The sequence below is a fragment of the Scyliorhinus canicula genome, chromosome 10 (assembly GCF_902713615.1).
Source record: "Scyliorhinus canicula chromosome 10, sScyCan1.1, whole genome shotgun sequence".
Lineage (NCBI taxonomy): Eukaryota > Metazoa > Chordata > Chondrichthyes > Carcharhiniformes > Scyliorhinidae > Scyliorhinus > Scyliorhinus canicula.
In genome coordinates this window covers 61,654,461-61,676,548 of record NC_052155.1, presented here as the reverse complement: position 1 = coordinate 61,676,548, position 22,088 = coordinate 61,654,461, and the positions used below count along the sequence as shown (strand labels likewise).

At 40.8% G+C, this 22,088-nt stretch overlaps 1 protein-coding gene across 9 annotated transcripts in view; it reads right to left on the bottom strand.

Annotated features, from left to right (window-relative positions):
• Positions 1–22,088, bottom strand: part of runx1t1 (RUNX1 partner transcriptional co-repressor 1) — a 111,110-nt gene that overhangs the window by 76,104 nt on the left and 12,918 nt on the right. For 6 of the 9 annotated variants that reach the window (XM_038809059.1, XM_038809064.1, XM_038809056.1 and 3 more), the window contains exons 2-3: positions 1,076–1,213; positions 118–359 (exon numbers count right to left, since the gene is read on the bottom strand). In XM_038809059.1, coding sequence (XP_038664987.1) covers positions 118–359; positions 1,076–1,190 — 357 coding nt within the window. In that variant the 5' untranslated portion in view covers positions 1,191–1,213. Of the gene's footprint in view, positions 1–117; positions 360–1,075; positions 1,214–9,175; positions 9,298–9,521; positions 9,820–9,848; positions 9,870–22,088 lie in introns of those variants that run through there. The other 3 variants (XM_038809062.1, XM_038809060.1, XM_038809057.1) reach the window with 3 other exon arrangements.

Sequence of the window (22,088 nt, the reverse complement as noted above, 5' to 3'; positions counted from 1 at the left end):
AAAACATTAGGGCAGCTTTGCAAGAGGCCAGTGAAAATGCAGTAACCAGAGACTTCTTCTGCGCAAAGCACTACATACTATGTGATGCGTGGCAAAGAGCTTGTGCTCCCTACTTACCACTAACCCAAGCACCAAGGTTCGCACTCTCTCTCCAATTTCTGGTGAAATGTCATTGCCAAATTGTTGCAAGGTCGTTAGAAATCTCTTCAGCTTGCTGAGCTGTCGGGCACCACAGGCTGGTGGCAGCTGCTGATTTGCCAGTGAGGAAGAGGAAGAAGAAGAAGTTCCATTACTGAAGCCATTTGGAGGAGACGGTGCCCCATTCAATGCAGTGGGCGAGTGACTGCTACCATTAGTTACTGTAACAAGAGGAATAAAAAATAAATGTTAGGCCTGCGGCTGTTGAGAATAGACTGCTCCACTCAATACTAACAACAGATACAAAGACCAGGCTTTAAAAGCAATAACCTTGCAAACAATGACAGTGAAGGTTTCTTCCACCATAGGTTAAACAGGCCAGCAACAAATGTGTGCTCTGCAGCATGACTTATTAAGTCGACAGCAAAAAAGTTCTCGAGCAACAATTCTACTTCTTACATGTGCTACCCACAACGGAGTAAGCACAGGCTGAATTCTACTTTGCTTTTACTGGGGAGGACACATTCAGCATGGAAACATCTGAAAATAGCATTGTCAGTCTAAAGTAGAACAGGTGTACAGATCCAATACTAGGCCAAGTACGAAGGTTATATTTATCCAAGCACCTGCCAAAAGAGCTCCAGTGAGACCGTCAGGGTTAAAGCATCACTGGGATTAAAATAAATACATTCAACCCCCAAACCGCAACATAATTTAATTCAAATGACTTTTAGCTGGTCAGACTAACTTAACAATATTACATGAGGAGCCCTAGAGAGGCCACCTAACTTAATAGTACAGCACCCTCTAGGCATCTCACATCTTATGCACTCACGACCCACACTTCAATACCAGCAGGTAGTTTCTCTCCGACTTTCTCTTCCTTGCCCTTCCCTACACAGCACAAACCTAACTTAACCACAATATTTCCAATTACATGTTGTTGGTGTGAATGAGCTAGTTCGAGGTGCTCCTTGATTGGTTGGAGGAGGTGGCATCGTTGGAGGCGTCAACCTGGATTGTGTTTTTACATCTGCAGGAGAGTCTGGCATCGTGGAGCGCTTCTCAGTGCGATCTGTCGGAACAAAAAAAAGAGAATTTGTGTTATTCCTTTCTTCCACTGGGCATCAGTTGCTCAAGAAACTGTTAAATATCTCATTCCATTCCAAAATGGCAATTCTCGTGGCTAAAAACAGAAATTTCATCTTCTAATCATTCCCTGATCAAAACAATTGTAACGAGGCATGTTGCAGATGGTGTCACCTCATTAGTAATGTGGAGAGATTGTCATTTTGTTCTTCGCTCAAAGACGCAAAGATGCTTCCTTGGTACCAAGCATGATCCAAAATTCATTTCAACAGTTTCTTCCAGTTAAGTACTCAAATATTCACAAAAATAAAGGAGGAGGAAAAGGTAATGTAATGAGGACCCTGAAGATAAACGTGACAGAAAAATCTGATGCCCAGGTAGGATACTGGCACAATCTAAACCAAATACACAATATCTCCGAGGCAACACCTGATGCCTGCCAGTTTTGTTTTGGCACAGAAGATACATGTGCTAACTAACTGTATAAGCAGCAGTCTGGAAACTCATGGCTTATGAACACTAAACAGGGAGCTCAATAGTTTCAAAACCACGTTAATATAAAATGCAAAGCCAGTTCCAAATATTTTAAGAAAAAATGCAAGACAGCCTACTAAATGCTGTAAATCTTCAGTAATTTACTGCAGATGAATAGGTGTCTTATTTAATCAGAGCGACTTTTACAAGTCATAATTAATTCTTGAACTCTATTTCTATTAGCAGTTTCACTGTGGTACACTATTTTATCTGTCCTCAGGTAAATATCATACTTCAATTTCCATATGTTGATAGAATGTAAAATAGTTAAAAAAAAGCTTTTAATACCTTTTTACTGCTCAAATACTTAAAGGGCTGAATAGGATTTTAATCAGTACAAGCCCTGGAAAATCTTGGAGCAGATAACACACATTGTTCATTTCCTACCTTTCCCTTTCCAACCCCAGTGTAATTAGTATTACACCTTTTCTGCACAAATAATTCCCCCATTTTTCGCATTCTCTTGTTATTTTCTTCCTTTGCTCCTTTTTCCTTCTTGCCCTCATCTTGGCTTTCTCATATCCAGAACTGAAGCAACCATTCTACTTTACCCAGCAAGAAAACTGGGGAGATGGAACCCAACTGTGGAAAGAATGGAGGTTGGCCAAGATCTTTGCTTTAAATGAATCCAAGGAAAGACTGAGGCTATGATTAGGGGCTCTTGTATTATGCATTTTATTTACAATGTTATTTCTGATCTATATCCATCATCACATACATATAATACATACCTACATTACCGTAAACATAAATAGATTGTATGAAATATTTACTTTTTAAATTTAGAGTACCCAATTATTTTTTCCAATTAAGGGGCAATTTTAGCGTGGCCAATCCACCTAACCTGCACATCTTTTGGGTTGCGGGGGGTGAAATCTACGCAGACACAGGGAGAATGTGCAAACTCCACACAGACAGTGACCCAGGGCCGGGATTCGAACACGAGTCCTCAGTGCCGTAGGCAGCAATGCTAACCACTATGCCACCGTGCTGCCCGTTTGTATGAAATATAATGCCTCTTACTGTCTTGTAGGACAGCTTGTAGCTAATTAAACTTAAATAGGAGATGCCTGCGCGCTGTATAATCACTGTGGAATGTTATTTGATTGACGTTTATTCCAACAATTCATTGGTCGCACACTTCACCGCATTACTGGAAGCTAAGAAAAAGTTTAAAAACAGGGCAATTGGCACAAATATACAATTCAGTAATGTACAGGCCAATACATTAGGCTACAATTTTAACTGAAAATGCTTATTAAAAATCCACATTAATTTTATGAAAGCACATAAGATTGATTGCAAATCAACATTTATCCAAAGATTTGCTTCCACAATTCTTTTTTTTTGCTACTTGATCAGAAGTTGAAGTTTGTAAAACAAAAAAAACAAAAAATTGGTTCTCTCAATATTTGTCACTTCTTTACCTGCCAGGTTTTGTTCTTTATGCCAGTTAATACTTACAGGTTTTGCTATGTTCAAAAGACCATGACTAAGTTCATATTGGAGACCCAACCAGCTCACCAATGTGATGGTGTTTTCCAACCTTATTGCTCAATAGTGCACCCTGTCTATTCACCTCAGTACCTCAAGTGATCAGAATCATATGGAATAAATATTTTATAGTTCCAAAGCCGAAGACTAAAAACCACATGTTACTGCAGAGAGAGAGAGAGAGAGAGAGAGAGAGAAAGAGAGAGAGAGATAGAGAGAGAGCAGTGAACTCAGGCTCTCCTAATAAAAGGAAAATATTCCTGACATGCTGGGGCAGCGAGCTTGCCAGGGCTGGTTGGGAGATAACAGTGGGAACTACGAGCCCATCTGGTTTCCATTCTGCTAACACTCATGCTGTACTGTTAAAAAAGACTGTCCAGATAACCAGCTCCAAAACACATGGGAAAAAAGCCTGTGGAATTAATCTGTTACTTATACAAGGAGGCTCATATCCCTCATGCTTAAATATCACAGCATTCTACAAGTACTGAAGCATAAACTGTAATTATAAATCTGAAATCATGTTACTTTTGTGTATCTCCACACTTTAGCACACACAATTAGTCCTAATACAGAACTTCCTTATGAAATCTTGAAAGCTATCCAAAATAGTCACCCAAGCATCTCCATCTGCAGCACAGCTCTGCTGAGGATTAAAACTGCCTCCCCAACCCGGCAGACACATGCTTCTACTGTGCTGACAGTTTGGTGTCAGCCAGAAGGTTTCATGCACAGCCAACCTGCCTGGATCAGATGGAGCCAGAGCCGAGAGGTCCTCCAAATTAAATGTAATGCCACCATCTGCAACTCATTCAGTGCTGTTTAGCGCAATCAATTCACGATGGAGATAATGTTGAAGTAATGGGCCAGTTCTAATCCATACCCCCCAAAAAAGCAAGCCTCGAGTAAAGCTAGTGACTTGATGTAAACTCAGAAAATGTGGTTTGAGTATTTGTAAATCAGTTCCATTTGTTCTAGGTAGCAGTCAGGCTGAATGAGGATTTTGCAAAGTTACAGTTTTAAGTGGTAATATTTTTTACAATATTTTATTCTGAATTTAAAAGCATAATCGTGAAAATGTTGATTTAAACTTCTCCCTCCAGAAAATGAAAATTAGAGGCAAAAGCACAGTATTTATTAAACGTTAACCTGTTATGCCTATTATTTTCAAATTAAACGCTGTGTGTCAAAGCTTGAATGGAAAAAAAAGCTTGCAAACAATAAGATGAAATCATTTCCATTCAAGATGAAGGCACATACAAGTCAAGATAAGTGACAGAAAAGGTAAAGCAAGCTTGCAAGTTTTGAATTGTTTAAATGGAAGCAGTAATAAAATGACTGCCAAATTCCTTTATCTAACAGTCTCCAATATGTGAAAATCCTCAATGAGGATGACGCTATACAAAGCAAATGGAATTACCTCACTACATGCAGTTTCTATTAATTATTCAGTTTGCTTTAAACAACATGTTCTTTCATATAAAAGAGGCTGGCTTGGTGGGATCTAGTTTCCAGGGATTATGTATTCAAATGCATGAAGTGATGTGTGCATTGTATCTCCAAAAAGTAGATATTTACAGTTTGTGTGTAATAGGTTGAAACATTCAAGGAATCTTGAAAACATTTGCTGAAATACTTCAGATTACCCACACTCACTCCTACATATTTCTCGGAATTTAACAGGCGAGTAACCTGCTTTAGCAAAGCAACAGTACATCTTAATTACAAAGGCAGCACACTGTAATGAAGGTTAATGTTTAGAAATGTTATCACCAACCAAGGGAGATAATTGGAAATGTCCTCAACTGCAAATGAAACTTATGCTGAAATTTAAAACCAATATGTCATGTCATGCCCAAATCCCATGCACGGTGGAATATTGGGGTCTCTTCAATGTGAATGCCTGAGAGTACATTGAAATCTTACTGTGAGCCAAAAAGCTTGGGATGATGATTCTGTAACCAATGCTGAATATGTCTGCACTTGTGACCCAACCCCTTAACTCATGCTGTTTGATAGTAATTATCTCTGTAATTAGGAGGTTGGATAGGAGAATTGGTTTACGATTCTAATAAGCCACTGACTGGTAAGTTTGATTACAATCCAACTTGTGTGTTTACATAAATAAGCTGATCCACCACTGCAGCAGATGCATGGGGTGCACGTCTCTTGTGGTGTGTAAAAAAAAAAATCTCGTCCTGTAGAACACAGGTGGAACATGCAAGACACGATCATCAAGATTCAAAGGCAGTCTTGGGAAGGAGAGCTCACTTGGTATGCAGGAGATGGCTTCTCGCCTTGAATACATTATGAACTTGCAGTACGCTAATATGCCATGCAATCATAAGCACCAGATGGAACAGTGTGCAGTACATGTCCCATCAAACCTCTGCTTGTCAGGAAGATGTATTAGTGTCCCTGTACTGTTTTTTTTCTGCAATCCCCCAGTTGTCCCCTTAGATTTTTCACATTTCTTAGCATTCGGTTCCTCGATCCCTGAAGTACACATCCCCCGGGTTGCCTCATCTGTACCAGGTGGTTCCAAAAGTAGTTTTATTCCGTTATATTAAATAAGGTGAGGGCTATGGGACTGCAGCAGGCTATCTGCACAGTGCCTGCGGGAGCGCTACCAATTGGTGTCGCACAAAAGCCTGCTCTGATATTGTTTTAAAGACAAGGTCAAAGGCCTTTTAATTTAAATCCAACAAAAATTGTGCCAGCATTCTTTTTCTAAAACTATTCTGCGAACTGTATTTTGGAAACATGAAGCAGAAACCACCAACCTTTTATCAAGTTATGCGTCCCCGTTTTAAAACTAATTTAGAAGGGGAAGCCATTACAGTGCAGAAATATATTCCCTACTTGTTTGTTACACTGCACTTTGCATAATGAAGCTGAATTTTTTACAGTATAGAAGCAGTATCCAGTACATTAACCTTTGAATAGCAATTCTTAAACAGTCTTGGAATATCTACAGAAATCTAAGCTCAGAATTAAAATACTGTAATGTAAAATGAAATGTAAGAAACCACAAGGCAATATTTAGGCAAAAGGCAAAATAATGTATGCTTTGGATTTTTGTTTTTGCAGTAAAAGTAAACAAAAAACTCAATTTAATCTCTAAATGGTGATAGTGTGCAGGTTAAAAAAACACTTCAAATTTCAAAATTTATCAGAGCACTTCCTTAGATTTTTCAAAACTAAATATTTCATATTTCGTGCTCTTTGCCCATAGTAGGATGCTGCTTATCCAGAGAAGCCATATGCGACCTGTATGACTCTGTGGTAGACGACTCTTCAGGATGCTGCTGCAACAAAGCTGCCATAGCATATGAGGTCTCTAGACCCATAATATGAAAATCATTTGGTTCATTAGCTTAGTCAGCCTGTTATAAACAAATGGCTAATGTTTTAGTTTGTGTTTCGGGGTGACTGATATTATTCAAGCACTTTATTTTTTAAGAAGAAGTAGATAAATCAACACCTAAATCATTAGCAAGAACCTGAGACAATGGCGAAACTATCAGACTGAACCATAACTAATCTTATGTGAAAGCATTTTTGCAGAAATAATAGCAAGAAAAGAATATGGACTTCTGTCATCTTTCAGGAGTACTGAACAATCTGACATGCCCTCCAGAAAAAAGATTGGACACCTTACAGAACAAAGCATGATCTGCTCATTGATAATGGTCGAAGCACAATAAGTACTTCAATTTCCCGATAACTTTAAATAGGTGTACAGATTTTTAAAAAGCCTTAATTGAATTTAATTGAAAATCCAAGATGCAATAAATTGTTTATTTTCAAAAGGTATTTCAAGCTGTGCAATAGAAATGTGTGCTAAAATAAAGTTTCATTGACAAATAAAATGCAGGTACGTCTTCTATACTTATTTAAAAAAAAGACTGGCGGCAGAATGGCTGTTTATTTCTACTGGGACTTGCTCAGTGCTGTCTGCAAGTGTTTTGAAAATATCACATGACAAAGCCATGTGTTAAAAATTACAGCCAGTTAAGTTCTCTGCTAAGAAAAATATGTGGACAATTTATGAAATGCGCCCCAGGATGGAGATGTCCTAAGTAGAACCAGACTCTGAAAACAGAACCAATTTTTGAAATGTAAAGAAAAAAAGCTGTGGCCACATCTGGACAGCAGAAGTTAAGAGGGTGGTCTGACCTAATGCCAGGCCATTTCTAACAGAACAGTATCATTTTGTACTACAATGACCATGATCACTGATGGTCTTTCACGGAAATGACCCTGAGCAATGCCAGATGCATTAATGGTGCTGTATTTATAAGCCTGCATCTGTTCTTTGGAAGTACTGTACAGGGTTCACAAGATTTGCTTTGTGAAATTGTACACTATAGTAGCGTCTCACTCGAACACTCTCCTATATACACAATAGCCTGACAGATCACATAGTTTATTGCTTGCATATTTATGGCCAAACCATAACCAAATCCAGACTGAAGTACATCTTGTACGGAAATACACACCATATACATACTATTTACATATAAACAATTTAAGTAATGAGACTCACACAAACAAAAATGTTATATTTGTCATGCATTTAAAGTGTTGGGAGAAACACAGGCATAATAACATAACAAGGCCAAGTTAAAGACTTGCCCAAGTTAATGCAGGGAGTGTGATTTTTAACATTTTTAAATAAAATGTTAGTTCCCTTTTGTTAAAACAGTTTTCTTTGTTAAAACAATTTTCTTATGTTGTCGATATTTAACTTTGTAGATTCTGCATCACTGATGATAATGTTAGCTAGAGATTTTGTTTCAACAGTGAAATATGGAAAAGAACATTCTGGGATCTTTATGGCCATTTTGTTGTCAACGTACGGCATCAAGTGTGCAGGTTTATTGGTTAAAAGTTATGAAATTTTAAAAAGAGCATGGAAAACGCTCTGTTATAATCAAACCCAATTTGAAAAGGCTCCTGATATGTCCACATTGCAAAATTGCCTTGTCCATCTGAGCTTTGACAAATATTTTGATTTTGCAAGAGGTTTTCAAATTAACAGTTGTGCAACTAGCGTTTCTGACCTCAGTTACTGTGGGTTTTTTTTCAAATAATTGTACAAATCCTATTCTCAGTGAAGGAATGCAAGTACAGTACTAGGGCAGATTGTGAAGACCATCCTAACAGACAATAGTACAGATGGGTGTCAAGAAAAATAGCCAAGTGTCAGATATGCTCAAGTCGATTAAATCCTGCACATGCTTGCGGTTGCACACATCTGTTATTTGCAGATTATGCACCACATTACAAAGGCTGGCAGTAGAGTACAGCACACAAGCTTTATCATATCGCCAGGAAAACAATACAAAGCATAAGAACGTACTCAGGTGTATAACTGCAGCTTGATTTCCGTGAACAAAAATGCATTTTAAAATTGATAGGATAAATAAGTAATGGTACAGATGTAATGTAGAATTCAATAGCTCTGAAAAATGGACAAAAAACTGCCCTGTTAGTTGGCTTAGACCACACAACAACTCCCCCAAGAAAAATCTTCTTCAACAACTGGCAATACCTACACACAGCAGTACAAGCAAGCAGATACAATTTCAAAACACCATCTGTGAAGTGTACTCCCTTTTAAACTGCAACCACTTCTGGACTCAAATAATCTGCAAACAGACAGCTGCACACTTTTAGTCTCTTGATACATATTTTATCTTAAGAATAAGATAATATAACACTTATCAGTCACATGGCTTAACAGTTATTACACACTGTATGACTAATAAAATGTGACACACTGCACACAAAACAAGACGCTATCATCAAGTCAATAAATGGTTATAATTTCACTTCTAGGTTGACAGCAAGCAAAATAAAATATCCTGTCAATATTAAATATAATTGGTGAACAGGTCACCTCTGTAAGGCTTACCTGGCATTGCTGATTGAGCTACACACCTCTACCATCAAAAAAAATGTAAAACTGGAGTCAGCAGACCTACTGTCTCCTGCTCTGGAATGATTAGAAAAAAAAAACAGACAGCCATAAGGCTTGCTGCGGCACCCTACCTAGAGGCAGGAAACTGGGTGCGTGCTTTTGCCAGGCAGAGACAGATGGAGAGCTGACACTCCGAATTGTACTTGGAGCAGAAATGTGAATGATGACAGGAGCACATGTGGCCTTGAACCAAGCCCAATCTCTTCAGGCAGAACAATGACATGGATGTATGCACAAATTATTTCTGCCCGAGACCCTCATCTGATTTCTTTTACTGTACCTTTCTTACTTGCTCCAACGCAGGAGAGGGCAAGGAAGACGTCAGACACAGGGATATATTGCTGTGAAGTCCTCGGATAAGCTGTATCGTTCCTTACAAAAACAGAAATGTAAACCTTTCCTTCTTTGATTTGTTTCTCCCCACTCTTTGCAATCCTTCCACTATGCTGCTTGTAGCATTCCTTCTGCTTTCCTTACAGCATATGATTCACATGTGTCTGAATGCAGATCCCCCAGCAATCAGCCTCTGTCAATGCAAATGCATTCTTTCCCCGTAGCCGCCTTAAACCGCTGATGAAATCCATGTGGGAACACAGGAAAAACTGACCTTTTTTGAGAGCTATGAATATGCTCTGTTCACATATGGATCAATCCATGGCTCTCTGACAACTGATGTCAGTTAACAAACACTCACAGCAGTGCTGCAGCCAATAAGCTGTTTCCTAATGTAATGCAGCTCTTTAAGAAAAAAAAATCCAGTGTTGTCAGGAGCACCTCAAAGGGTTATGAACAGCAATAATTGTCAGCTCTTGTCCAATGTACACCAACTATCAAAGGATTACACCACAGATGTGCATTTAAGACAACAAGCAATTTCACTTTTTTGTCTTTCTTCTTGAAACAGCTTTTCTAAGTGCCAGGACCATATCCTCACAACAGTAATTGCAGCTTCAAATTGATCCACATTAACATGAACCAATTCCTTAGGGATTCTCACCTAGTGGTCTATCAGTGAAAGGAATGACAAGACAAGGATGCTTGTGCATCGGATACTCCTCCAGTGTTTTCTGTAACCGTCAGCTGCATCAAGCCTTCGTCTTTAGCTTATTTAATTACAGAAAAGGTACCACACATGTGGCAGCACCCCCCAGTTTGGTTTAACCCAAGCGGCTGTGATTTGCAATCAGTGTGATTCACTTCACTTTAACTACTCTTGATATTAGTGGTGGAAAATCATCGTCTGCTGTCTGAAATGCAAGTATAATTCTCTGGCACCCACAAACAGAAGCAGCAATCTTAAATAGTGACAAGGTCAACCCAGGCGCAAATATTTTAATTTTTATTTAAGACAATACCAAAGGATTACAAGACCCTATCATCAAGTCAATAAATGGTTATAATTTCACTTCTAGGTTGACAGTAAGTAAAATAAATTATTCTGTCAATATTAAATATTATTGGTGAACAGGATGAATTTATAGTTTAAATAGTGGACTCAGTTCATGTATTTTGTGTATTTTTTCAATGCTTTGAAACAAAATATTTCAACATGGTTTTGACTATCCTAATCCAAAACATAAAATGTCACTGGTTGAGAAAAGAATTGCAAGTAGTGATTTAATCTGCCAATTAAATAATAGAAACAAATAAAAGTCACATTTGAACTAATCACGAATTATTGAAAGAACTAGCTTAATTCAGATTTTGGGATGTAATTAATTATATAAGCATAAATCAAAGTCTTTAGATGGAAGATCAGGCGATTACACAATATTAAATAACTACGCAATTAAAAACACAAAGGTATTAAAAACACTAAAATTGCTTACCCAGAGAGAGCAAGAAATCCTAAAACGCATTTCACGAGATCACAAATCAGTAATACTGGTTGTGTCAAGACTTTTCTACAGGACAGCTCAACTTCAGTTATCTACTCTTTGGCCACTAATTGCCAACGTGCATCTGATACACTGTGAATTCATGACTTCACACAGTAGGTATTAAGTGAGTTAATTCTAAAGAACTGAAACCTCATTGACACAAATTGAAAGCAACCAAATAGTTTTCTACCCCATCTGCTCCTGCTTCCCATTGGACTTTCATAAAGGAATTAATAGTTTCATATATTCAAACCACCAAATAAAAGGACTCATTTAAGTTGGGCTGCATTAACAAAAGGGGAAAGAGAATAATAATAAAAAGGCAAAATGAATTAAAATAAAGCATTTTACTCTAAGAGCTTGCTTTAACAAAGTTGAATGAAGCCTTTTCTGACTTTTGTGCAAGACTTGATAAACTGAATAACATAGCAGTCAATGATCAGCCAATGATCAATTGATGAATGGTTATTAAGATCCCCTCATCTCATGGTAGGTCTTTCTACAAAATGTCACACCAGCTTGGAGGGCGGATTCACCAATGTACAAATTTCCCTGCTTGCTTGTTTCCCTTTCATTCTCGGACCACTGGCCATCAATTGGGTTGACATATTGGAAAATAATCTTTTATGGCCAAATGGTAGTGAACAGAAATGAAGCATTAGCATGCTTTGAAATTCAAATCTCCCATTTTTGACTCTAAAGAGCCTGATTTTCCACACAGCTGGAAGCTATTAGTGTTTTCTTAAAGCCTCCTGCTGGCAAGGCTGACCCACCCATGTGAAATCTGTCAGGGAGGGACAACTCTTGTGCTTCTTCATAACCAGGCCAACAGTGTTGTTCAGTTTCCTGTGCTTCGACAGTACCACAGCTGAAGTGTTTCTCTACAAGCTTAATCACCCAACCTCTCCCACCCCCCCGCATTATTATCTGACTGATGATGAGTTAGCTCTGTTGAAATGCAAGGGTGATAGTTTATGCTTCAATGAACTTTCCCTCCTCTGCACTAGAGACAAAAAAAAACATAGGGCTGCAGTGTGTTGGTTGCCATCTGGACCACTTTCTCCGAAAGTTACCCTACACCACACTTCAGGCAAAACTTCAAGGCCTTCCCTCATTCTGTTCTATTAATGATGAACTAAAAACTTTTTTGTGGTTGTTTGCACCAGACTGAAATTGTTGTTAAAACTTGCATGATTTGGTCAGAAAGCACATTTTATTCCAATACCTTTAGACGCCGAACATTTATTTCTTCTAACAATTAAGGATTTACCAAAAGCCCACCTGACAAAATGTTTAGGAACAATTTGCCAACAGGAATCAATTAACTGCTCAAATACATTGGAAGTTTATAACCACATATTGGTTGCCTAAAACCTTCAACTATGGTAGAAAAGAAATTATTACTCTGGTATTTTAAGCTCAACAACAAATTTTAGCAAAGCATTTTGCAAGAAATTCTGTGAAGAGGCCACTTATTCCACGGAATAGCATGAAGATAAAACCACTAGATGGAGCTGGTAATACAGCACAACAGACAAATTGTGTTGGCATCAGCTGTTCAGGGGTCTATAGATATTACAGTTTACAAAAAAACGACTAGGAGGCTCATTATCTCCTCATATCTGTAAAATCTTTGCTTCTTACAGCTTTTACTTTCTGGTTCGAAATCTATTTAAGTTGAAGCTGCTTGTATGCCTTTCATACAATATGAACATAAGTGAAAATATATAATAAAACATAAACAAATCCAAATTCATATAAATTGATAATGCAAATACAACCAAGAGCACATTTTAAAAATTCCTGTCCATTTTTTCTTGCAAATAGTTTTTTATTTAGATTCAGTCTCTACAACATATACATTAGTTGATTAAAACATATTTAGCAAGGGTTTTATGGTTTCCTATCATAAATGGCAGAAACAGTGTAAATTCCAATCTCGGATACAAGAAGGAACCGAGGGAGCAAAGAGCCAATTCCTTTGTCCACGACAACAGGCATCTATCAGTGCTGAAGGGGCTGGGAGAGAGCATTACTGGCAGGAACCCGAATTCCTGACCAAACCCTCTTCCACACAATGAATCCTGAATGAAAGGAACCCAGGCCAGGCAGAGATAGCATGCTGTCAGGAACCAGCCCTGACGTTTGTGAACGGACAGGACTGGCTTGCAGGATGTCAGAGCAACAAACTGCGGCCCAAGATACAGAAGTTTCACACACTTGTTACTGGATGTTTTGCTCCTCAGGTTGTTAAACACGGAAGCAGGAATGTAGTGTATGGGTCTGACCCATGATACGGCTCCACAGAAACTCTGATCTGCTTCCGCTAGAACTTGCTGGAGCATCAACAAAAGAAAATATGTTTTTTCTCTAAACCACCCATACATTATAACTTTGTATAAACCAGAAATGTAGTTGTCTGCTGTGTATTTGTAATTTTTTAAAAATCTTATGTTTTAGGCTGAAAATGTTAACAACAGTCGACAAGCAAAAGATAAAACCCATCCTTGGACAACATCTATTTGGAAATTTCAGAAAGCAAACACAATAGAGACATATTGGAGTGTCTTCTAGCCATCAGGTTGGGAAAACTTCCTGCTTTAAGAGAATATTCTTTGGTTCAAAACAGTCATAAATCAGATTCATGTGGGAAGATTTCAAAAGTTTTCCCAGCCTTTACTATTTTCCCAGCATTTACTAAGAAAGCTTGAATGCATGCTATTTATTGAAGCATAGAGTCATGATACATTTTTCAAATTGAAATGATTTGCCTTCTACAATACAGGTATGGTGTTATCAAAACTGCCAACCTCAGAACCGAGCCCATGTCGGATATCGGAACTTGACGGTTTTTGGGCCGGGCAATTTGGACCAGGTTGTGTCATGTCAAAGGTTAATTGGACTACTCAGAGCACAGGAAAAGACAGGTGTGCAAAGCGGATAACCATGGTGTGCCACTGTGCCCGTGCAGTACCTAGCTTAACATGCCAATAAGTTATTTTAATATAGTAATAAAAATGTACCTCGGTACCTCACTGTACCTCGGTACACGTGACAATAAACAAATCCAATCCAAATCCAATCCAAAATGAATGCAGAGCAGCTGAAAAAAAAATTGTTTTTCAGTTTGCTGGATTTTAGTCCTGGGTGGGATTCTCCGGCCCCCCAACCACATGCTTTATCTTACCGCCGCTTGTCAATGGAATTTCCCATTAAAACTGCCCCACGCCACCGTGAAACCCGCTGGTGGGGGTGTGATGCCAGCGGGAAAAGTGAATCCCAACAATCGGAGAATGCCAACCACTATTCTTATGTAAATATCATGCCCCTCAAATTTAAAAGGGCCTCCCGCTATGCTATGACCCACAATAAAACATTAATACCGGGCAAGATCGAACGGCCTCATCACATCCGACTCAGTGACGCGACAAGGCCATTCTGACACTCTGAGTGCCTCGCAAGGGTCGGATCCAGATTTTCATATTCAAGTGCTCCTGCTCCTGGGAGACCTCACCATGGTGCCATTTAGCAGTGGTCCATCCAAACGTCGACTCGATGTAGCGGCATCTGGAGGCTTCTGGGGGATGTCTCCCAGGCCATCAGAGGCCCCCAAGTGGTTGAGCTCTGGGCTGGATGGTATCCTGACACTCCCACTGCCACCCAGACATTGTGGCACTGTCAGTCTGGTGCATTGGCAGAGCCACCTGGGCACCCTGGCAGCACCACCCTGGCATGCATGGGTGCCAGGCTGGCAGTGCCAGTGCCTAGATGGCAGATTGCCAGTGCCAGGGATTGGCCGGGGGTGCTCTGCCCTTAAGAGGTGGAGTGAGGGTGACTCGAGGATCCCCTAACAGATATTTTGTGGCAGTAGGAATGTTCAGAGGCCACCCCATGCAGTGGGGTGCCCGAGGAGGACCGAGAGATCAGGGTGGCATTTTAAAATGGTGCCCCGATCTCTTCCTACACTGACATACTCAGCTCAGCTCGTCAGTGGTGGAAGTGAGGTAAGTGCGGCCTCAGCGAGGCATTCCTGATCGAGGCCAGAAAAAAATGATAGGGGTTCATTCTCAGTGCTGTAGGTTCCGAGAAATACTCCACTGTATGCGTCCAAAACAGGACTCTGTTTTTGCGCGTTAAATCATGCCCACCACTGGGTACTGTAAACTTGTCTATCAACAATTAAAATGGGCATGGCAAAAGGCTTGGAAGATTGCCTTATGAGGAGATTAGGGGCAGTGCCCAACACCTCTCCCCAGTATTTGCTAATTTAAGCATTCTGACTTTTTTTCTGTGGCAAAGAGAGGAAGGGAATTGGGGAATGGGGTGAGGACAGGGGTGCTATGGATAGAACAAAAGAGTAAAGTAGAATTGATTTGTTGAGGGTGTTAATTAAAGAACAAAAGTTAGACCCCAATTTTTAAAGAACATATGAAAATAGAAGCATCAAGTTATAGGATTAAAGCACTTAAGTTTCCTTTTTTATAGAGTTTTGAAAATCAAAAAGACCTGGGGCAGGATTTTATGGCCCTTCCTGCAGGCAGGTTCGTCTAGTCCCGCCGGAGATGACCACAGGCTTCCTGGCGGCATGACAGGCAAGCCATGCAAATTGCCGTGGATTTCGACGGGACTGGAAGATCCCTCCAGCAGCCAATGCCAAGCTGCCAGCCCCATGAGAAAAGTCGCTATGGGGCGGCAACGGGAGCTGTAAAATTCCAACCCATTTTCAATGGTATGACTTAATTTGTAGGGTTACGGGGGAAAGGTGGGGGAGTGACAGGCTGAATGGCCTCTTTCTGTGCTGTGACCCTTCTATTATCCTTTCACTGTGTCTATATAAACATTCTTGTTGTTTCTTCTCTGAAGACTGAACTAATACCAGAAATATATATATTTTAATATCCTGAATGCCAACAATGTCTGCTCATGACGAAGCAGATATCCCTCTTCAAAACATTTTCTTCAACATACAATTAGTCTCACAGTAAAGTCCGCTCAATCAATCTGTGTGGGTATGGTTAAAATAAATAGTATCTAACACAGGGTTAAAAATTCAAAGGAGCTTCCAATACTGCAGTTCCTCTGGGCTGTAGAACAGCTTGTGCAAATTTACTAAAGGCCACTGAATAAAAATAGTACAAATGAGTAACCCCAAAGCAATGGAATGTATAGTATTGATTTTTCTCTTCATCGCCTCCCCGATCACAGATTAAAATAGGTTTGACAGATTATGTAGCAAAGCCCACTTATAATAATTTCTGATATGGTCAAATCTTCCTTCCCTTCAAATATTTCAATGTTGAAAACTATACGCAATGTCACAGTTAAGACTGATTCTAAAACAATGTAAATCTAGTTTGTGTTCTGTACGTTCAGACGCTCCACTTTCACTTTTTCCCCCATTCCAAATTAATGTTAAAATTAGCAGCACCAGCCAATTAACATTGGAAAAATTCTAATTTGTTTTGCTGATAATTATATTAATGGATGCATTGAAGAACATGGCCCAAAAATCCCAAGGGTTGAGAGGCAGAGGGAGTGCACATGGTTCATTAGGAGCTTGAATCCGAGGGCTTGTAACCATCAGGATTCTGCTATGTGCAAAAAGCCAGGAAGTTCTAGTAAGTAGACGGTGGAAGGGGCTTTCGAGATTTGCTGAAGTTCATGGGTGACACAAAGTACTTCCGCCATTGTGTTCTGTAAGAACTATAGATCTAGCTCAGATTTGCAATAAATTCCACCGATACTTTTACAAACGTCTCATAACTGTACTACAGATAATTAATCAATCTCACCTTAGTTTGTTACAGGCAGGGGCCACCCTGATTATGATCTTTATTGTATGTTAATAATTTGGGGCACTGTCTGCATTAATGAATGACCATGGGGAGGAGTTTTTATCTATTTGTTCACATGGGATATGGAAATCACTGGCAACACCAGCATTTGCTGTCCATCTCCAATTGCCCTCGAAAAGATGGCGGCGTGTCCTCTTGGACTGCTATGGTCTTTATGATGCAGCTCCACCGACATTGCTGTTAGGGAGGGAGTTCAATGACTTTGACCGAGCAACAGAGACAGAACTGTTGTGTTGGTGTGTGACTTGGATGGCAAATTGCAGATGGCGGTGTTCTCATGAGCCTACTGCCCTTGTTCTGCTAGTAGAAGTCACAGGTTTAAAAGATGCTATTGAACCAGGTTTGGTGAGTTGCTTTGTTGCGTCTTGTGAATAGTACACACTGTGGCCATTGTGCACCAGTAGTAGCGAGGGTAAAAGTGGTGGGTGGATGCCAATCAAGCAGTTTGCTTTGCTCTTGACACTGTTGAGCTTCTTGAGTGTGTTGAGCAGTGAGTTGTACTCACCAGCAAACTGGAGAATGTTCCGGCACACTCCAAACTTGGGCCTTGTAGCTGATGACAGGAGTTGGGAGGTGAGTTCCTTACCACAGAATTCCCAACCTCTGACCTGTTCTTCTGGTCACCATATTTATAAAATAGAATCATGGAATCTCTACACTGCAGAAAGAGACCGTTCGGGCAATGGAGTCTGCTCCGACTCTTCGGAAGAGCACCCGACCTAGGCCCAATCCCCATGGCTGAGTTCAGTTTCTGATCAATGGAACCACCAGGATTATATACTGGGGATTCAGCAATGGCAATGGTGTTATACATCAAAGGGAGCTAGCTAGATTCCCCCTTGTTGGAGATTGTCGCCATCTGGCATAGCGTGAACGTTATTTGTCATTTCCAAGCTCAATTCCGAATACTGTCAAGGTCTTGCTGCACAGGGTGGCCTTCATTGTGTTGGTGTTTATGGGGCACCACGTCCCCACCACAATCCCACTGACAAAAAGTCAGCCAAAAGCTTGCCCACGAAAAAGCCGGAATCCCGGCAGCCATTTTATGCTAAGCAGAGCAACAATTAGCTCAGATCAAATAGGAGGCCCTGCCTTCGAAACTGGTCAGCTTCTCTGCTGTACCAGCAACACCTGATTCGAGTCCTGGCCACAACTGTGACTACAGTCAGAACCCAAAGAAGAGGAGGTTACGGAAGCCAAGCTGAAGATAAGTCTGGGATATTGGCAGCCCCAGCAAGGAAGACGAGGGAGATGAGGGACTCGTTTTCATGCTGGGGAGCAGCTGAGAAAGGGTTAAAGGAGTTTATAACCTAGGTAAGGGGGGTGCCTAAGATGGACACAGGGAACAACACCCTCCCCCCCCCCCCCCTAACCACCCCCGTCAAAGGTGGTCTGCCTCCACCTTGCTCAACATTAACCCGCCCAGTAAATCACGCCCAGCTACCTGCTTGGCCTGGGCTTCCCACTGTCGCTGGTAAAATAGTGGCAGGGGTAGGATGAGGCATTATAATAGTAATTAATTGGCCACTCGAGGGTCTCAACAGGCCCAAGGATAAGTGCCTGACGGCTCTATTGAAACTCCTCACCCATAAAATGGGAGGCATATCAGGATGGGCAGGGTGGCGACAGGCAAGTGATATGCTGCATTTTACACACTTCCCACTTTCAACCGGAGTGGCAGAGGTCCATTATCTGAAGATTTACAAATGGAATCAACCTCTGAACAACCATCCCCAACTTTCGACCTTATGATGGAAGGAAGGTCATTTGAACCAGTTGGAGATGGCCGGACTAAGGTACTCCTACATTGCTACAGTCCTGGGCTGAAATGATTGGCCTCCAATGAGCACAATCATTTTTCTTTGTGCTAGTGGAGAATAACATTTGCACCGCCACCCACCTCCCTCCCCAGTTTCATTAACTTTAATTTTACTAGGGCTTCTTGATGCTGCACTCAGTTAAATGTTGCCTTGATAGGAAGATCAGTTACTTTTACTTTAAACCTCACGTCTGGAATTGTGCTCCTTTGACCATGTTTAGACCAAGGATGGAATGAGGACTGGAGCTGAAAGGCCCTGGCAAAAGCCAAACTGAGCATCGATGGTTATTGCTACAGTACTTTATTGGGATGTTGACGACACTTTCCATCACATTGCTGATGACTGAGAGTAGACTGCAGGAGTGTTATTGGGGAAGACTGGATTGGTCCTGTATTTGTGCGGACAGGACAAAACCTAGCCAATATTTCTCATGATTGATGTTCCACTCTGCTGAATTGTCAACAGCTCAAATTCTGGGTCTAGAGATCACTCAAATACACATCGGTTTAATGTTTATTTAAAGCTTTGTTCATTGAACTTCCAATTACCACAAAACTGTTTGACGGTTTGTCTGGGGATGCTCATCGAGCTGGTGGGCTAAATTGTTTACCAAGTTAGTTTCTGGTCGATTAGACCAGACAATATATAGCAACATCCACAAGATACATCAGCATATTTCAAAAATACATTTCAGTAGAGGCAACCAATGATTGCTACTAGAAGTAGGTAACAGTAATTATAACATCGGAGGCCATTTGGCCCATTGGACCTTTGTTGGTGCCAGCTGCTTTTACCTGTCTATATCCTGTATCACACCACCCACCCCGCCTAGATACTTACCCAATTTCCTTTCACATGATGCTGCAGTTCGTGCCTCAATTCTGATCTAATAGTGTGAAACAGTGCCTCCAAATTGCCTTTGTTCTTTGAGTGATAATCCTACATTTTGATGATTTTTCTGCCAGAACCACCTTTATTTTCAGTCAAACAAAGCGTCAGGAAAAATAAACAGCTTGTGTGAATAGGAGAAAATTTGAAACTGGCAAATAACAACTTTTAAAAGTTATTCACTGCACAATAAAAGTATGTATCCAGATTATGCACTGTTAAAAAACATTAACTGCAGAAGAAACATATATTTTATTCACAGCAGCATCTGCTTCTATTTTGCTGCTCTTTGTTTTGTTCATTTTAGGAAGAAGTTCATATCCAGAAATTTAAGATAAGAACTCTTGGGAGACAATGCCCTGAGTCAGAAATAGCAGCTGAAGACACAAAGTCACATTTTTGGCCATCTCCCCGTAACTCTATTCAAATGAAAGTTCCTTTCTCCATTTCACCAGCCTTCCTATTCTACTTGACGAATTCCAATTGTTTCGCTGATTAGACCAGGCTGCTTTCTGCCAGTCCTCAGCTAATTTCCTCTGGCTTTTTCTGGCTACAGATGACTTTGGCCTCTAGCCTGGATATCAACCTTTAACTTGACAAAAACAGGCTTAGATCACAATGAGATAATAAACTATACTCTCCCTCTCGTAATTAGGATGATTCTCTGATTTTGCAGATGGAAATATGCACTTATTTAGCTTTCACTTATTTTGCCAATCAAAGCAGCATTTATCACAGCTTTACATTTGATCAATACAAATTCCGCAAATAACTTTATAGTGAAAAAGAAACGTTTCCAGACTGAACTCAAGATCATGCGCAATACTCAAAAGTTTGGGTCTATGAAGCAAGTGTCTGTGACACAAGCACAAGTGTCCAGTTTCCAACTTTGAACAGTTTTGGTCTTCCAGGTAACGTATTTCTCCATCTAAACTTTTAGCAATGATGAAACTTGAATGACCATTTACATTCATGTCCTCATGTAAACACATGCACTCACACCTTGTTCTATCACAACAACTTGCATTTATATAGCATCTTTAATGTAGAAAGCCATCTCACACTACTTCCCAGAGGGAAGAAAAATAGCGGACACAGGGATATAATCCCAGAATGGAAGATTCTGCCCCAAGTCCCGCGGTGGAGGCGGGAACCTGGAGTGTTCCTCACTGCGAAGGCTGGTTTGGAATTCACGCCAAATTGTGAAATGCTGGTCTCATTAATTATGTAGTCAGGAGCTTCTTGATGTTTATCGCGGAGGGGCAATTGAGAGAGGGTGTGCCCTACCATCATATCCAGTCTGAAAATTTCAATGGCTCCCGGACATCAGTCTTACCCGCCGCTGAAGGAGGAGATGGCCTGTGACCACCAGGAACTCTGGCTTCCACATTGCATTACATGTTTCTGGAGATCATTCTCAACGCAGTGAAGCCCAGGAGGACCATCACCTACCCAGAGGTTAGGAGGAGGCTGAGTTGCCATACCAATCCAACATGGACTGAAGTCTCCAAGGAGGTCAGTGCCCAGGGCCTCCACCAGAGGACTTCACTGCAGTGTAGGAAATGGATTAATTACTCAATCTGCTCCGCCAGGGTAAGTGAACCTTCAATTGTTCACACTCACCTCACTGAACAATCGAGGGCACATGGGCCTCAGTGGCAAAGGGGCCCATGCACAGAAGTGCTACTCAACATTATACGGTGATGCCTCAGAGTCCCTAGGCAGTTCTTCGAGTCTGCAGGTGGAAGGCGGCTGCGGCTTCCTGACCCTTCCACACGGAGAGCTCAAATCAGCCTGGAACACGGGGCATCAGGCAGAAAGGGGGTTAGGTGTTAAGCAAGCACCACTAATGAAATGCATCTGTGAGTTTTATCCTTCTATCTGTGAGGGTTCACCACTCTGGGATGTGCTACCCAGAACCTTTCTGTACAGCGTGCAGTGTATCAATCATATGTCACACAGTCCAGTAGTTTATTTGTCAGACTGGACGCATGAGAAAGATGCAGGAAACCCAATTGCTCTCAACTCCATCTTCTCTCTTTGCACAGGAAACATTACGGCACAACAGGAGAGAGAGAGAGAGAGAGAGAGAAAGCAAGAGAAGACAGGAGGGGGCCAGCCTGACTTCAAGAAGTTGTCTGAATTCAAGGAGCAGGCAGCCCAGCTGGCTGGGGAGAAACCAGATCAAGCCCGTTGTGATGGAGAGGTTGGCAGGCAACCTCCATCCATTAAGGATCCATGCATGTTACATAGAAACCGGAGGGTGATGAGTTCCTCCACGTTAGAGGCAGCTTATGCAGTTACCCACTCTCTCCTCTTTAACTTACTGTTGCCAGCAGGAAGAGGGCAAGGGAACAAGAGATCTTGTCCAGAATTTCATGCAGTCCACAGAAGACTGAGGACA